This window comes from Lycium barbarum, chromosome 3 (genome assembly GCF_019175385.1).
Source record: "Lycium barbarum isolate Lr01 chromosome 3, ASM1917538v2, whole genome shotgun sequence".
NCBI classification, from domain to species: Eukaryota; Viridiplantae; Streptophyta; class Magnoliopsida; order Solanales; family Solanaceae; genus Lycium; species Lycium barbarum.
The window spans coordinates 105,654,399-105,673,109 of record NC_083339.1 but is presented as its reverse complement, the minus strand read 5'-3'; the positions used below and the strand labels follow the sequence as shown (position 1 = coordinate 105,673,109).

Sequence of the window (18,711 nt, the reverse complement as noted above, 5' to 3'; positions counted from 1 at the left end):
TTATACAATCTTACCAAATGAGCAAATCATAGTTTATAACAAAATTAGTACACTACTAGAAGGCTTTTCTAAAAAATACAACATCAATTAATCAAATTTTACTTCAATAAAATCAAAAATTTAATATGAATAGTAATGTAACTACTATTTAATATAATCTTCCCACATAAATTAAAGATTGATAGACATAAATAAACGTTAGTGAAAGTTAATGAGATTAGTAAATGATTGATGGGGGTAATTATTAAAAATATTTACCAACTTACGAGTTTTCTTTATAAAATATTAATTTATGAGTTAAATTTTATATTTAAAAAAGTTAAAATCATGGTTTCAAACTCAAACCATACTTTTTTGGATGATTTGGGTTCAAACCATGATTTCAAATCAGATTTCAAACCACGACTTAAAATTGATGGCCAAACGCGCAAACGCCTACTTAGTTTAGACCATCTGAGATTTTCAGTACAACGCGGCGAGGTTTGAGTATGGGGCCATCAGAGATTTTTGCAGGGACAAAGGCAGGGAAATTGGGCAAACAAGAAATAAATTTTACACCCATTCAGCCAATGTTTTTGGAAGCTCCAAGAGATTGAAGAAGAGAGTTTGAGTAGCAAAGAAAATGGAGAAAGTTCAGTTGCAGCAAGAACTATGGTGGCTTCAAGGCAGGCAGTTACCACAATTGCATCAAAGAAGAATGTTTAAAAGGATGATGTGTTTTTAAGTTCATTGTCAGAGCCATTGAAGGAGCTTCAAGCTCAAGTTCAAAATTTCGGATTTCCGTAAGCGAGCTTCTTTTCGAGAGTGTTATTCCAAAAGATCAAGGAGTTCATACCTGAATTTGGGATAATTTAGTGAAATTTTTGAGTGATTTTGATAGAGATTTACAAATGGGTTAACACAGGGATAATGAACAATTTTTTGATTTTTCATTTTATTTTTTATTTTTTAATAGCCACATTGCAATTTTTAATTGAAATTTAAAGGTAAAGAATTTTTTAATTCATTAAATATGCAAATATGCATCATTTGTATAACGGCAAGGGTATAATTATCTCACTTTTTTAACGAGAGATATATCCGCTCCATATTGCAAAGTTGAGGGCTATATTTGCCCCTTTTCTCTTTATTAAATAAAAAAATTAGAATTTAAATATTATTTTATAATTTGGAACCAAAATCTATGGCGGAACCTTTAGTTTCCTATGTTCGCCTAGCTAGGTAATTATAAACTTGCCACTTTTCCTCCTTACTGGTAGTTACTTAGTCCCCAACAAAGCACTAAATTTGATGTGTTTTTAGGGTTTCCAATAAGAAGTTTAGTTGAAAAGGTAATATTTATAAATATTTAATTGAGATAAAATTTTGAGATATATAATAAAAATTAATAATATACTAATGAAATCACAAATATAAAGATCCTTTATTAAAATTAGAATTTACATTAGCGCACGATTTTCAGTTTCAGATTTTCTTATTAAAATAGAGTAAAATAGACTTTAAAGAAAATTTCAACTTTTATATATGTCTGGTGGGGTTTTAATACATAATTACATAAATTATTTATTTACCTATGTATCTATTTGTCTTCTTTCATAAGATAGTAAATGCTTGGATGAAAGTGGTGTCATTTTAAAGTTGAAAAAGGTCTGAGTGAAACTTTTCAAAGTGTCCTTGCTTGTCACTGTTGAGCCGCAGTGCTCGGTTGTTTCAAGAGTGTACATTATCTAATGTGTAACTTTCATAAAATATAATATTGGACTTTTATACACGATATAATTTTTCTATAAAATATGTACAATTGAATTGAGAGTCCGGAACCAAAATGCTCAAAAAAAACATTTTGAATCAAAATACTCCAACAAAAAAAAATGTTACCAAAATGTCTTTAGCGCAGTAATTTACTGCGCTAAAGCAGTTAACGGGAATTACTGCGCTAAAGCAGTTAACGGGGACGGCTCCGTTAACTGCTATAGCACAGTAAATTACTGCGCTATAGTCCCTCCCTTTTTTTTCGGTCCTTTTGGCTAACCCTTCTTCCATTACACTTTTTAACGTACTTTGACCATAGATTAATCATGCTTCGGGACCCGAAATTTCAATATTTTATATAGAACCCTACTTATTTTTGTGCGATTAATAAGGTAGGATCAATACATCAAGGATACACAAAAGTTCGGATGGCTGTTTCAGTGGTTGAAAAGTGCTCGAACGCCATTTTCGTTTGAAGGTTCGGTGACATTAGCTTGAAGTTCTTTACGAATACTTAAACTTGTTCATTAATAATTGATCAAAAGTTAGTCAAAACGGCAGCATTCATACAAAATAAAAATAAAAACTTAATTAAATTGCATCATTCATAACCTTGAGTAGATGAAAATACTTAACATACTAATATTCTTCAAAATAACAGCATAATCATAAATTAAACTTAAAACTAAAATCACAACATTCTTAATCATCATCAGAGTACAAGTCCTCAATATCGTCCTCAGAAAAATATTGGCGGTTTCTTAAGACACATCTTTTTTCAGTAGCAGTTAGTTCTCTACCGGTTGATGATGCTTGTTCTTCGGCCAACTTTAGCATGTAAAATCTACATCGTCTTGCCAGCATTCTGTTATTTTCTTTTCTAATCCTTTGCACGGCAAGCTCGCAAGCTTCTGGACCTACTTGAGGCATGGTTAAGGAGTACCTTGTTGGGATTGGAGCGTAGAGATTTTTCAAGTCACGAACAAGACGTTCTGATTCGGCAAGCCGATGTGACCATTCTCAGCGTAAACCGCAATAATATTCCCGCGGATCTGAATATTTCACATTGCATAAATCATCATTACGCTCTATAAGAAGGTGGGGATTTAGCTCATCTAGTTTGAAATCACTGGTATCGCTCGAAAAACTGCTATGATTTGAACTCTCATCATCACTGCTATTTGGTTCTTTTGGAAGGAGTAAAGACCAAGCTGAGTTTCTACTACTCGACATTGAATATAGTGTAGTCTAATAACAAAAGAAATGGCTACTTATATAGTTGCAAACCCTCAAGTACCCTCGGGGGGGGGGGGGGGGGGTGAGGGGGAGGGTCTTTATGACCCTACCTACTTACCTTATTATAAGAAAAATATTAATCTTCATTGGACATGACATTTCACAGTCCGAATCCCACTTGGATCTAAATCTTGTGCTACCATGTATACCATATTCTACCCTATGGTAACGTATTTGCATCCGATTGTTCTCTTCGCGAAAACGATTAAGAGCCAAATTAAACTCTTGTGGAGTTTCGCGAGGCATTGACATAGCATGTGTTTTTTGGGCGTTTAAGCCCTACTGACGCTAACTTGTGCTCCAGTGCTACAGCTTCCCTAACACGCCAATCCCACTCCTCTCTCATTTTATTATTGTATTCTCGATTGAATCTGTCATTAGGGTTATTTGAGTAATGAAAATCATCATCACCTAGTTCCCAGGCCCTACCCATTGCTTCAAAGATGTTTGCTGGAGTGAACGATATAACACAATTAATATCTCTAAATTGGTCAAAAAATGACATCGTAACTCAATTTTGTGTGGAATGTTGTGTTGGTAACAGTTATTCGTCAAATTACGTTATATAAAGTTTGATTCGAATCATGACGTTTTTCTGTTTAACAGTTAAAGTGACAATATGATGTGGCGGTATAGCGCAGTAAAATATTGCGTTATACTAGTATAACGCATTAAATTACTGCATTATTCTATCAAAACGCATTATTTTACTGCGTTGTGAGGCGCTGCGACAGAATAACGCAGTAATTTACTGCGCTATTCTGACATAACGCAGTTATTTCATGTGTTATGCAACACTCCATACTTAATTTGATTTGACGTAACACTGCAAGACACTGTAATTGCATGCATGCGTTGGTTCTATATTCAAACTTCAAATCCTATTAATACCGAGTTCGTATAAGGAAAAAAAAAAGCAAAAAATTTGAAGTTTCATCTAGTTTTTGCATTTTTGTATTCCTCCTAAATTATTCAAAATATGGCAGATGTTCCAAGAATTAGAGTTTCTTTATTCTGGGATGAACAAATTATATTCGAGGAAAATAATTTGCGCTATGATTCTTCCCCAAAATACCATGTTAAATTTCCACTTGACTTAAAATTCTCAAAACTACTCCAAGCCTTGTATAATAGACTACAAGTTAGTAGAAGTGATTTTGATCTAAATATAATTGAAAAATATCCAATGTCATTTACGCCGCAAGGTGTAACTAGTTATGGACAATGGTAAATTCAAGACGATGATTCTTTGACTGATTATTTGAAGGCGCCTTATGATTATAGGCAATGCATAACTTTCAACGTCCTTGAAATGTATATGGAGAAGGTGCCCATTAATCGACTTGAATTCATGGCTAGGGCTCCTCAGGAAGCCCAAAATAGACCTCGTCGGGAAGCCCCGTCTATAATTCAGGCCGATGTCATTCAAGCGGAACCTACTTATCAACACAATTACCCTGACATGAGTACTTATGAAAGCATTTTGACTAGCCAAATGCCTCTGGATAGTTTAAGTCAGCAATTTGACGGGCAGTGGTAAATATTCATTATTATTATTGTTATTATTATTATTATTATTATGTGTAGTGGCATTTGAATGCTACTAATGATGTCGATTATATTATTTAGGGGTTATACACCTGATATGGATCATATCGGACGGTCTCCTCAATCGGGATGGAGAAATCAGGTTGGAACATCCTCAGCCTATCCAACAACTCAAAGCGATGGTCCTTCCTCAAGTTTCGGTGCAGTTGATTACTATCGATACGTCTATTTTTTTAACATCAATAGTGTTATTTGATGTGTAGTAGTTAAAACACCCTAATTTCTTATGTAGGGAGAACGTGGTGGTTGCACCAAATTATAGGCAAAGGCCTGCTATGGATGGTCCGGATTATCCGAATTATATAGTAACATCATCCAGCGATAGTGAGGAAATACCTAATGCGGAGGAAAGTGATGATGAGCAAAGTGACGATGAGATTGAGCTTGGAACTAATCCTCAACATCAAGTAGAACTGTTGCAAGACATTATGGACAGTCCGGCACACGAGGAGGAACTGAATTCACAGCAACCATTTGAACAGCAAGAGTCGACTCTGGTTCAGCCGCAAATCCAATTTCAACAGCAAGAGTCGACGCCGATTCAGTGGCATTCGATGAGATCCCCTATCTTGATCATCTTCAAGATCGCCCAGATGCCTTTGTCTTTACTAGGGATGATGATCATATTCGGTGAAGTTTGTGGAAAGAGCCAGTGGATCTTTTAAAACAAAAGGCTCATATTGAAAAAGGGATGATTTTCAGCTCGAAAATATCATTGCAAAGGGCTGTTAAGATTTATTGCATCGAGGGGATGAGAGAGTTTAAAGTTGACGATTCCACACGAAAACTTTGGCGATTGGTCTGCAAGCGAAAATATCAAGGTTGCGAATAGATGCTCTGTGGTAAGGAAACTGCTGAAAAGATGTGGACTATTTCAAAGTTCTACACAAAGCACACTTGTGATATGGGTGACCTCACAGATGATCATTGTAATCTAGATACTAATTTGGTTGCGCGTGTATTAGTTGGCGACATTGGAAAAAACCCAAGGTATCCCCTTCGCCTAAGTTTATTTTATTTTTGGTGTTAATATAATGTTCCTCGTTATTATATGCTGATATTTTAACTTTTTCAGGTTCCCTATTAAAGATTGTATTACAGCCGTCCTGAAAGTATATAGCAAAACTGTTACTAGAAGGAAGGCGTATCTTGGGCGTAGGCGTGCACATGAGATAGTCTACGGCAATTGGGAGGGCTCTTTCAAGAAGTTGCCAAGATACATGGCGGCTCTACAACACTTCAATCATGGTGTTGTTGTTGAATGGAAGCTCAAATCGAAGCCTGGTGTACCTGGTAATATTTTGATTTTGTGTTTTGGGCATTCAAACCATGCATTGATGGTTTTGCTCATTGTCGGCCTGTAATATCAATAGATGGAACACATATGTACGGGAAGTATGACATAAAGCTGCTAATAGCAGTTGGAATGGATGCAAATGGAGCTATATTCCCCCTAGCTTTTGCAATTGCAGCTAATGAGAGCATTAGTACGTGGGGTATGTTTTTGGACTACTTAAGGCAACACGTTATTAAGGATCGCATGGGAATATGTGTGATATCAGACAGAAATGCTGGCATATTGCACAATATGTTCAATTTGCAGGGGTGGCAGCCACCCTTTGCCTACCATCGTTATTGTTTAAGGCATTTGAAGGCAAACTTCCAAAAGGCATATCGAATCCCAGCACTTTGCAATTGGATGTGGGCGGCTGCAACAGAGCATCAGGAGAAGAAGTTTAACCTGCAGATGGACATTATTAGGCGGGCGAATGAGGAAGCCTTCCACTGGTTGAATACAATTGATAAAGACAAATGAACATTACACTAGGATGAAGGTAGGTGATGGGGTATGCTGACAACAAACAGCTCTGAGTCATTCAATGGCTTATTGAAATCTGCACACGGACTACCCGTCACCGCAATGGTGAGAATGACATTTAAGCAGGCTGTGGAGCGATTCGTCAGTAGATCAAAAGAGGCCAAAGCACATGCAACAGAAGGTCTAAGATGGATGCCAAAACCGTCAAAACTGTTCGAGTACCATAAATATAAGGCTCAGAAGCATGACCGGATGGAGTACAACCCTGCAGAGCGCATATTTGAACTCACAACAAGTGTGCACCAAGGTAAAGGAGGTAACGTCCACACAATTTGTGAGATTCCGAGAACATGCACATGCGCCAAGTGGCAATCATATCACATGCCATGTTCTCATGCCTTCAAGTGTTTTATCGCAATGGGAAAGAACGCCTCCTCGTACATGGCTGAGGAATATACAGTTGAAAATTATGCAAGAACGTATGCTGGAAGGTTCTACCCACTTGGCAGTGAGAGTTATTGGCCACCGGATCCATTTTCAATGGTTGCAAATAAAGCATTTATCCGTAAATTCAGAAAGAATGCATACTCGCGTATTCATAATGAAATGGATGTTCCACCGGGGAGATACACTCGAAAATGCTCATTTTGTAATTATGTTGGTCATGATAAGCGCAAGTGTCCCTTACGGCATGGTGGTCAAACTACATCTCGCGGTGAAAGTACCTCTCGTGGTGGAGGAAACTTTCGTGGTGGAAGTACCTCTAGTGGTGGTGGCACATCTCGCGGTGGTGGCACATCTCGCGGTGGTAGCGGAAGATCAACTCAAGGGCATTAATTGATGAATGTTTTTTAAGTTTTTTTCTTACTTTGATGATTGTATTTTAAAAAGTTTGGGTTTCTTATTAATGAACGAGTTTAAGTATTTTCATCTACTCAAGGTTATGAATGATGAAATTTAATTAAGTTTATTTTTTTTGTATGAATGCTGCCATTTTGACTAACTTTTGATCAATTATTAATGAACAAGTTTAAGTATTCGTAAAGAACTTCAAGCTAATGTCACCGAGCCTTCAAACGAAAATGGCGTTCGAGCACTTTTCAACCACTAAAACGGCCATCCGAACTTTTGTGTATCCTTGATGTATTGATCCTACCTTATTAATCGCACAAAAATAAGTAGGGTTCTATATAAAATATTGAAGTTTCGGGGTCCCGAAGCATGATTAATCTATGGTCAAAGTACGTTAAAAAGTGTAATGGAAGAAGGGTTAACCAAAAGGGCCGAAAAAAAAAAGGAGGGACTATAGCGCAGTAATTTAGCTATAGTGCAATAAATTACTGCGCTAAAGGCATTTTGGTAACATTTTTTTTATTGGGGTATTTTGGTTCAAAATGTTTTTTTTGGGGGGGCATTTTGGTTCCGGACTCTTGAATTGACCACCTTTGATACAATGTAGCTTTGCCACTGATTATAGTTTATCTTCACAGTAACTAACATTCATTTTCATCACTATACGACATATCATTTATAATACTTCCTCTATATTTAGTTGTCCTGTATTGACTTGGCACATTCCTTAAGGAGTCATAAATGGAATAACAGTTTTACTATATCACCCGTAATTATTAACTAATAATTCCTTGAAGCTTCCAACCTAATAATTAATAATAAAGGTAAAATAGGAACAAAATGATAAATTATCTCTTGATTTTCCAAAGTGAACAAGTAAAAATAGACAATTATTTTTAATATACAGGATAAGTAAAAATGAATGGAGTGAGTAGGCACTTACTAGATTTTTCCTTCTTTCAATTTCTTTTTCCATCTTGAGATACTTTCAATACTAATACTCTTTTTTTTTTAGGGGTTTTCACACCAATGCCACTATTTCTGGGTGGTTTTTAATTTTTACCCTTCAAATTTGTGGTCTTCAATATTTGCCCTTTAGCACTTTTGCCGAGGCATAAATTAAATTTCGGCCGGCATAGTTAGCATTTAGCTTCGACATATGTATTATAACATCTCATAAGTTATGCCGGACAAGGCAAAACTTTCAACATTCAACATAATAAAATAAAGGCATAAATTTATATTTCGCTCGACATAGTTAGCTTTCAATTTCGGCATATATATCATCACAACCACAACTTCCGGCGCTTAAGACATGAGTCTCACAAAATCAAGCCCCACGCGTGAGCCTCGAGGCATTTTGTCAGTGCTCCACCCCGGAGCAAGTCCAAAAAATGTCTTTTAAAACACTGATTAACAGAAGATGTCATAAGTGCCAAGGGCTTGGTCATTACATGAGGGATTGTCCAAATAGAAGGATCATCCTTCCTCAAAAAAAAAGGGGGGGGGGAGGGCAGATAGGCCAAGCTACACTTGCCATGTAGGACTATGATCGCAAAGTTGGTAGTGGTGACTGTTCCGTTACATAACGTTCAAATATACCTTTTCCGTTTATAAAAGAAAGAAAGTCCTAGACTTGTTCAAATCCAAGCAACTAGACTTGTCGAACAAGTAGATATCTAAATGAAACGCGCCTATCTGAACAAAATTTGTTCAAAATTTTAGTTCACTTTGTATTATTTTAAGGGAAATCCACAAGGAAATTAGTGGTAAATCAAAGCAAACGAATTAGTTTAACAAACTAAAAGCCATCTGATCTGGAACATCTTTGATAATTTTAGATCGGGCAGGTTATGTTATAATTCGTAGTTTTAACTCATTCTAAACTATATCATTTTGACCCAAATAAATTTTAAACGGATTGAACCATGACCTATTTATTAACCTAACCTTTTGACCCGCCAAAATTTGACCCAACTCGCTCATTTAACACCCCTAGTGTACATACTTCGATCCAACATTGAATGAAAATTAATCTTCTGCCCACTGTTGAAATATTTAGGGGATATATCCATGTCTGTTTTAGGATAATGCTATCTTTAGATCATGTAAAACCAAGCTCCCAAAACCTTTTTCAAGATTAATTTTGCCAAACCCTTCCTTGGAACTTGATTAATTCTATTATTAGCCGTAATGACCATATGTTAGTGATAAAAAAGTTGTTGGTAATTAACTTTTCTGACAGTCATGAAAAAAGAACAAAAATAATGATAAAATAAACCTTGGGTATCGCAGTGGAAGATTTAAGTCAACTTTGCGTTCTCTGAAATCCTTCCACAAAATGCTTTCTAACCAAAAACTCCTCAACACCAAATTTTTTTGCCAATACATGTTCTCTTCGGAATGGAGGAACATGATGCTCAGCTTCATGCTTGATCTCAGTAAATTCTTGCTGAAGGACTCCCAAGGTGATGCTGAAAAGCCATTATACATATCATCTGTTCTTCACCAGAGTGGAAGTAGAATTTTTTAACTTTTGCTTCCTAAAAGAGAGTTCGCAAAATATTCTTCAGTAGCTGGCCACAGTGATAATCACTACATCGGGTCTGTGCTAAGCACAGGGGCCTTGGCCAATCTAGTCTAGACACAGTTTCTATAATTTCACAGGCAGACATTTCTAGAGCTTAGTCTGAGCTGAAGATACCCATCTCCTTGCAGTAAAATAAATTGCAGGAAGAGGGAACGTATAATGTATCCGTTAAGAGGAAATGTCTGAGAAAGTGATACTATACATGAAGCCTGCAGGTACTAACCCAAGTGGACAAATAAGCGCGTGTTTAATGTTTGCAACTATTACCTATTCAATGATCAGTTGTTGATTGCACATTAGAATCATTAGCTGCCTTATGTCCACAATGCTGCCTGCATGAATTTTAGCTCCACACACAAGAAGGTAGAGGGATGGTAAGTAAGTCAGAATAGAGGTTACCTATCTGAGCTCGGATGATAGACAAATTACATGGAGCCTTTCATATTCATGAGCTCACTGACACGCCAAATATGCAATAACAATTAACACTAAATTGCTCTGAGCCATCTGAATAACCAAATCAAAAAAGATTTTGTTTTATCATCTAAATGACCAAAAGGTAAAGGAACTAAACCAACGATGGCCAGCAAGTCATTCTGCAATCCACATTTAATAAAATTTGTTACCTCACTTAAGGAATAACCATGCAAGGATCTCCCTCTAGCAGCATTATCCATGCATAACTAATGAATCTGTTTTTTAACTTCATGAAAATAGGTGACCCCAGATGAGCGGGGATCAGAACGTTAAACCAAAATAGATCATTAAAGAGTCACGACAATGAAGTTATACCTACCTCAACCCTTTCTTCTCTAATTATATTGATGATAGGGAGATGGTATAGTCTCAAAAGAGCTGTGAGAACAAAAAACAGTTTTACACATGATGGCAATGGCACTTAGGACCCGAAAGCATACATTCATGAAATTGGTGAGTTATAAAAAAGTCTACCTCTTCAAATTTCAAAGTTCAGACATCTACGATTTATACTCCTCTAATACTTGCGAACTGGACTCCTGGACCTCCTGGAACCATGTCTAATAGGAGAGTGTGACCTGCTTCTATCGCGTCTCTCCCTGCTTCTGTTTCTCCCATTTCTGGAAATCCCATGTTTCCAATCTGACCCCCTTTCGAAATCACGGCTTCCTCTGCCATTCCTGTCAGGGCCACGATCTCTTCCTCGGTAGCGATCCCGTTCCCTGTCATAATCTCGATCTTTGTGCTTGTCCCTGTCAGATGATTCACTTCTTCGTCGTCTGCTGTCATTTTCTTTCTCCCTCAGCTTTTTCCTTTCTTCTGCTTCTTTCTCCCTGGCTAACCTTTCCTCCTCCCTTGCCTTCTCTTTAGCAGCCTGGAAGCAACATTACAGTCCATTGCGTAGAATATCATTATTAACTAAAGGCAGAAAAATATGGTTGCAGTCTGTGCTTTTGTGAGGAAGAGAAAAGCAATACCTTGTACTCGGATAAGAAATCTCGAACCATCCCATAGCCAACATGCTGCTTACCAGTGACGTGAGACTGAGTCCTCTCTGCAGCATCATTTGCGACAAGAAACGAACCACATGTTTCGCACAAAGCCATCTTTTTCTCTTGTGCAATCATTAGTGCACTGTTCTGCTGTGTTTGCTGACTCAAGGCCGTCTTTTCACTGTTTAACATTTCCACCTACATGAATATCAACAAGACCGGATACTGTCACAAGACTCTACCACCATGATATTGCAAAATTCAAGATAAAAATGAATTAAGCAGGAAGGTATTATCAGCCAAACCTTTCTCATGAGAGCTTCAGCTTCATCAACTTTCCCAGCTTCACCAAGAGACTCCACTTGTTCTAGCAAGTTTTTAATCTTCTCCTCCAAGACAGATAATTGCTCAGATTTTTCTGCTGATATTGGAGGAGGTGGGGGAACTTCAACCTCCTGAGCAAGGCGTTCCCGACCACGCCTAACTTTCTTATCCAAGTCCATCACCTATGATAACAACAAATTAAGCATATCAGATATTCATTCAGAGAACACATTGAAACAGAACTCTGAAACTCGTCAGTCAATAACCTACCAACTTCTCACAGTAATGGGCCAGTTCTGCTTCAAACTTGGGAGCATAAGAATCGTGTCTCGGAGAGTTCTCAAAACTGAAGAAGGAAATAAAAAACTTTCAGAACAATGAATAGTGGCGTACAGAGAATGCTTAATGCACAATAATCTTGCATGCACAAAAGAAGAGATAAGTGACTTTTGGAGAGGCAGGTAAAATCACTCAAGCTACAGCACTAGAAGACCTCCGTACAAATAGGGATGATTAATACACCAGTAAATGATTTAAGAGATGAAATTGTTATGAGGTACCAACTAATCATAGGAGGGATAAGCTGGTACTCCATCATAAAGAGGACCAGTGATCAAAATTTCAATTTTAAAGAGGACCAGTGATCAAAATTTCAATTTCATACTTCACTATAACTCAGCAGCCAAAACATGCAGCTGCATCAATACCAAAGCTGTGGCATAAAACAAAAAATATTGGATCTGCTGCTGATTGTCCTTGATGCAGAGCAACAAACATGGAAGCCATTGCGCTTGACACTACATTGGAACCTAAAGGAAGTATTACCTTTTCAAATAAAAAAGAACATTGGAACCTAAAGGATGCTGCTCATTTATTGTCCTATAGCAGTTTGCACTGGTTTTTTGACATCTCTATCACGTGTTATTATTACAGATTTGAAGGTTTGCTGACTGATGAGTTTGGACGGGTTCAAGCTCAATGCGAAAGCTTTTCAACGCATACAGAATTCCAACAGCTGCTCTCAGTAGCCTACCGACGAAACTAGTTTTGAGGCTTCCTTTTCACTCTTTCCAGCTCAAGTATGGCTACTGTCACGCAACTACCATAATTCCAACATAACTGACAGACTGGTTGTTGAGAAGCTAATTTAAAACTTATGGTATGATGACCTTACCACTCAAAAGAATTAAGCTGAAACTAGGTGTGCAGTTCAACCTTGCTTATGTTAATTACCACAAGATTGAAATCTTGTTTGCTTTACATTATTTGCAGCTTCATTAAGCTAAGCTCTGAGAACTTGCAATCCTTTTTCTTTTCTTTTTTGAAATGGAAGAACTTGCAATCCTTTAAAGAAAGTAACAGCATAAGTTCTATTTTGAATCAAGATATTATGTAACGGTCATATCCATTAAACATTGGATCACTATTTGGCAACCAATCATAAGAAATGAACAAAGTTTCTACAAATTGCAGGCAGACAGACATTTGACAGTGGATTTCACCAGCCATATGAACCATACTGAGAAAAGATAAGAGTATCAAGCTCCAAGCATGGAACCATCTGGCTGAACTGTAGTTCAAAAGTTCTAATTTGGAGAGGCATATACAAGCTAGAACGTATGGAGAGTTGACAAGACCATCAAGAAAATCTGGGTGATGATCCTTGCAGTCATTCTTTGGTGTTTGTGGATAAGAGGAATCGAATATGTTCTGATGGAATCTCAACTCCAAACCATTCTAGATGTTTGCTTAACCTTTTTCGTTGGACCAGCATAACCCCTGGCCCTGTAATTAGCATTGACTATTTTTTGGGCTTCGTTAGTTCCCTGGAATTAGATTGACACACTGTAAAGGGACTAAAACAATTATGTATTTTGGGTCTTTTGTAATTTGCATCTCCTTGATGCCTTTTTAATGAATAGCTTGTTTGATCAAGCTTCCAAAATCTGCTTATTTTGATAAGTACTTCACAAGTAAATTTCAAAAAAGTGCTTTTGGAGAGTAGCAATTTGTGTTTGGTTAATCACTTCGAAAAACACTTTCGCCAATATTAGAGCTACAATTTGTGCTTGACCAATTTCAAAAAGTGCTTGTGGAGAGAAGTTTTTTTCCGCTTTTGAAAAACAACTTCAACTATTAGTAGGCGTTTGGCCATCAATTTTCAAACCATGGTTTCAAACCAGCGTTTGGTCATCAATTTTCAGTCATGGTTTGAAACCTGGTTTGAAACCATGGTTTGAACCCAAATCATCCAAAAAGCATGGTTTGGGGTTTGAAACCATGGTTTCAACTTTTTTAAATACAAAATTTAACCCATAAGTTAATATTTTGTAAAAAAAGACTCATAAGTTGGTAAATATTTTTAACAATTACCCCCATCAATTTATGTGGGAAGATTATATTAAATAGTAGTTACATTACTATTCATGTTAAATTTTCGATTTTATTGAAGTAAAATTTGATTAATTGATGTTGCATTTTTTAGAAAAGTCTTCTAATAGTGTACTAATTTTGTTATAAACTATGATTTGCTCATTTGGTAAGATTGTATAAGAATTGAGAATGTTTTGATAGTTTTCACAATTTGTGAGGTTTTTATGTCTATACGAGAAAATACAACTTAAAATATCCAAATTGTATGTCCAAACATGGTTTGAAACCACGTTTCAAACCATGTCCAAACGGGGCCTTAATCAAATACCTTACTTTTCCTCAAAAGCTTGACCAAGCCCCCAACTCTCTAAAGTAAGCATATTTTATTTTATAAATAAATAAATAACACTTTTGGCTTCCCAGAAGCTTAGCCAAACAGGCAAGAAATACCTTACTCCATAAATAAAAAAGTTCCAACTTGAAGAAAATTTCAAGACAAGGCAGTCAACTGAAAAGAACTAAAATCACAGTCAAGCATTCTACGGAACTTTGGATAAGTAGCACTCAACCGCCACTATCCTTACATTTCCTCAACTACCCTTCTTAAAAAGTTGAGGAAATGTAACTTTCAACTTTCAATTGAAGCTCAAGCTTTCAACTTTCCTTTCATCCACCATCATGTTGAGACACTTCGTTACAAAAACTACTCTTTTTATCCTAAAAACGACGACAAGATTTAGAGTAATAGGGTCAAACAATCTTCTTTTTCCTTTTTGGGGTGAGTTCATAAATTACTCTAATCTATTTGAAATAAAAGTTACATATTTCGAAACTACATAAAAAGAAATATAAATCACAAACTTTTATGATAAAAAATATTTTGAAAATGTTCGAAAAATAAGTAATAGCCACGCAAAAGACCATTCTCTTAAAGTAACGTTAGTACCATATAAAAATGGGATATACTGAGTAATTTTTTGTCATTCCTGGTGTCTTGATGAACTTGTTTGATCCAATCGAGAACAAGACAGCAAGCGAGCGTACTTTTGTTCGCTTCTTCTGCACCAAGCACGGAAGTTTAAGGATAACTGTAGGTCGGTGGCTACCTAAGGAAACTCCGATTCAGTAAGTTTCGAGTTTTCAAATAAGTGGTACCCTTTCTTTAGAGTCCGGTAGGTCAATTAAGTTGCCTAAATCTCCTTTTCTGCCTTTCTATGTATACTTCCCATCCCAGCACTTGATTTTTTTTTCAATTTTCGAAATCCTTTGTTCTTATTCTTAGTTAAATGTGTGGAATAGACCAAACCCTAAGAAAATTGGACCATTCAGCATGTGCTTGCCATAGAAATAGTAGAGGTCAAAACCTCACAAGTCGCGTTGGCAGATAACAGTATATCAACTTTTTTTTTTTTTTTAATTTGGTGAGGGACGGAAGTATTGCCAAGAAAAGTAACTAAATTTCTGCATGAAGGCCTGAAATATAGATCAGTTTGAGCCCAAAAAATAAACAAAAATAGCAAGTCCCAGAGAACAAAAGCAAGATTCATCTTACCTTTCCTTCAACTTTGCTTCATGAATTTTAAGGCAGGGTCCTACATAAAACAACAAGTCAAAAACAATCAGGAATAGTTTTAACATCCCATTCCAGGCCAAAATGTAGGTAGTAAAATTATCCCAGACATATAAATTCAATTTCCATGATTAAAGAAACAGTTTTTTCATGAACCAAATACAGGAGTAGGATTTAGGAACTGACCCAAATCACTTTTGGTATTGACGAAGAGATCGTGTGGGCAAAATCGAACCATATAGTATGCACAAACTTCCTTGTCGTCCCATTTGACTTCCTTGTACCCTCTCCTCTCGTCTTCAGTTAAATTCCGAGCTACATAACAAATTATCAAAATAAACTGTACTCTGTAAACCAAATCAAAGATAACTAAACTTGAATTAGGAACAATAAAAGACACTAAACGAATGATTGACATGTTCAGTCATACCTGAGCCCATTAGTTCATCCAACAAAGCTCTCTGAGCGTCCATGGCTGGAAGAAAACTAATCAATTGGATGTGATTATTCTTGGTTCATATATAAATTAGGGTTTCATACTAGAATTTGATGACAAACTTCGACCCAACCGAGGACAAAGGTGTGTGTTTCTCCGTGGGGTGCCTAATTTGGGGTTGCTTGCCTTTATTATTTTCTGGTTTAGTCCTCCAACTTAATGTGAAAAGTCATACTTCCCCCCTCTATTTTAAATTTATAAACACTTTTCTTCTTCTTACTTTTTTTATATTCATTTTACTACATCATGGGAGATTATATAACTTTTAATCAACCCGATACCTCTGATTAAAGGAGGAGGAGCCTCATCCGCTGCACCACATCCTTTGGTGGTATATGAACCTTGCAGCTCGAATGTGAAACGTATGAAGCTCATTAAGTGAGTTAGCTCTCAACTCTACATTTTTCTTCTCTTTATTTGTCTTGTGCCTCACTGTTTTAAATTATAGCCATTTTCCTTCTTTTATTTCAAGATATGATAGGTGATTTTATAAATGTTATGTCTAGTTAACTCTTAATATTATCAATCTCTCACTCTCTCTGTAGATTTTTAGTATTTTTTTTTTCAGTTACATAATTAGTTTCACCTGTGTGACAGGATAAATTCATTTATATAATAAAACAAGTTTTAGTAGTTGAGCACATTTATTAAAACTTTTAGCATCAAAATATATGTAACGTACTAAAGTTGCGGAAAAAAAAAAGGAGAAGAAGAAGTAAAAACATAAAGTGAAGTTAACATATTTTCTCGAAAAAGTAAGGAGCCGTTTGGACATGCAATTTGGATATTGTAAGTTGTATTTTCTCTTATAGACATAAAAACCTCACAAGTTGTGAAAACTAACAACACATTCTCAATTCTTATACAATCTTACCAAATGACCAAGTCATAGTTCATAACAAAATTAATACGCTACTAGAAGGTTTTTCTAAAAAATACAACATCAATTGATCAAACTTTAGTTCAATAAAAACGAAAATTAACATGAATAGTAATGAGGTTGGTAGACATAAATAAAGGTTGGTGGAAGTTAATGAGGTTGGTAAATGGTTGGTGGGAGTAATTGTTAAAGATATCTACCAACTTATGGGTCTTTTTCTACAAAATATAAACTTATGAATCAAATTTTTTATTTAAAATTTTTGAAACCATAGTTTGAAACCCTAAATCATGCCTTTTTTAGATGATTTGGGTTTTTAAACCATGGTTTGAAACCATGAGATGAAATGCATGTTCAAACGCTGGTTTCATCTCATGGTTTCAAACTGCATGTCCAAATGCCTACTAACAACTAATAAGAAAACACTTCTATTTGAAAGGGAAAATAACTATTTTGGTCCTTGAGTTATTGGGTAATTCCTTTTTTAATCCTTGTGATATTCGGCGTAGCACATTTAACCTCTAATTAAATAAAATGAGCGATTTTGACCGAATTATTAATTGAAGCTTAAAAGATAAACGGTTTGGACAGTCTGGTAGTTTCAAGAAGGGTAATCTAGGTATTACACATGCTAATTTCAGAACCTAACTATTAAAAAGGACATAAGCCTTATTCCCCGTTTTTTCGTAATATGATCTCTCTAAGGTCCTTTTTCCTTCTTCCATGACTATGCGGTGAAAATAAAGACAAGCTTAAAGTTGTGAAAGACTGGCTCAATATTTGTTAAGAATAAAAATGAATTTGATTCAGATTATTTACAGAGAAATTGTGAAGAAGAAGAAAAGGGAAAAAGGGTTATGAGTTCAACAAAGGAGACAAGTACAAGACAAAGGAACTCAGACACTTCGTTGATGTCAAAAGAATTGGACCAGGCCCAAGTCAATTTCATCCTCCTCAATAATTTGTCATTTGGCCTAAATAAGTGTGAAACACACAACCCAATTCAGATATCAGACTAGAGACAGTTGTATACAAAGGATATACATGGAATAAAAGAACCTTCTATTTCTTCTACACGTATACAACATTGTACGGAGGAATAATAATTGGTTACATAGTATTCTGTGAATAGCCAATAGGAGTTAGTATACAACATTGTATGGAGGAATAATAATTGGTTACATAGTATTCTGTGAATAGCCAATAGGAGTTAGACAAATTTATATAGGTTTTATATTTATTTTATTCACTAAATAGCATAATACACTTTTACATATAGGAGCTCTTCTTTTTAATGGAATATACAGAAAATTTCGATATCTTCATTGCTAATTATTTCTATTATGGTATCTGAGCCATATGGACATTTTTGCTAAGTACCAAGGGTAATGCTTTTACAGTACTAGAATGTTTTCTTAAAATGGTTGAAAGACAATTTCATACTAAAGTTAAAGCGATCAGGTTTGATAATGCCCTTGAATTAGGAAGTAGCAATGCTGCTTCGACTTTTCTCAATTCACAGGGTATTATACATCAAACTTCATGTGTTGCCACCCCACAACAAAATGGGGTGGTTGAAAGAAAGCACAGGCATTTACTTGAGATAGCAAGAGCCTTGTTATTTCAATCAAAGGGTTCCTATTGAATATTGGGGAGAATGCATTTTGACTGCTACATTTTTT

The 18,711-nt window shown here is 35.9% G+C and overlaps 1 protein-coding gene across 4 annotated transcripts; it reads right to left on the bottom strand.

The window, feature by feature from the left end:
* Positions 1–9,484: 9,484 nt before the first annotated feature.
* On the bottom strand, positions 9,485–16,255 carry LOC132631713 (uncharacterized). Of its 4 annotated transcripts, XR_009579022.1 has the most exons (10): positions 16,084–16,255; positions 15,840–15,968; positions 15,636–15,675; positions 11,981–12,056; positions 11,692–11,892; positions 11,372–11,584; positions 10,869–11,268; positions 10,714–10,772; positions 10,544–10,620; positions 9,485–10,424 (listed from the first exon to the last, which is right to left on the bottom strand). XR_009579022.1 is itself a non-coding variant. In XM_060347395.1 (8 exons), the coding sequence occupies exons 1-7, from the start codon at positions 16,124–16,126 to the stop codon at positions 10,912–10,914; spliced, it is 1,059 nt and encodes a 352-aa protein (XP_060203378.1). In that variant the 5' UTR covers positions 16,127–16,255; the 3' UTR covers positions 10,704–10,772; positions 10,869–10,911. The 4 variants fall into 4 exon arrangements, 2 of the variants coding, with proteins under 2 accessions (XP_060203378.1, XP_060203377.1); XR_009579021.1 differs by having other exon boundaries at positions 10,714–11,268; positions 16,084–16,254; XM_060347395.1 differs by lacking the exons at positions 9,485–10,424; positions 10,544–10,620 and having other exon boundaries at positions 10,704–10,772.
* Positions 16,256–18,711: the final 2,456 nt, after the last annotated feature.

Bases quoted from the DNA above. Each gene is read 5' to 3' on its own strand.
- LOC132631713 (XM_060347395.1), bottom strand. From the start codon at position 16,126: ATGGACGCTCAGAGAGCTTTGTTGGATGAACTAATGGGCTCAG. The intron at 15,969-16,083 runs GTATGACTGAAC...TTTGTTATGTAG, and splicing joins GGATGAACTAATGGGCTCAG to CTCGGAATTTAACTGAAGAC. The intron at 15,676-15,839 runs GTCAGTTCCTAA...TGTTTTATGTAG, and splicing joins CAATACCAAAAGTGATTTGG to GACCCTGCCTTAAAATTCAT.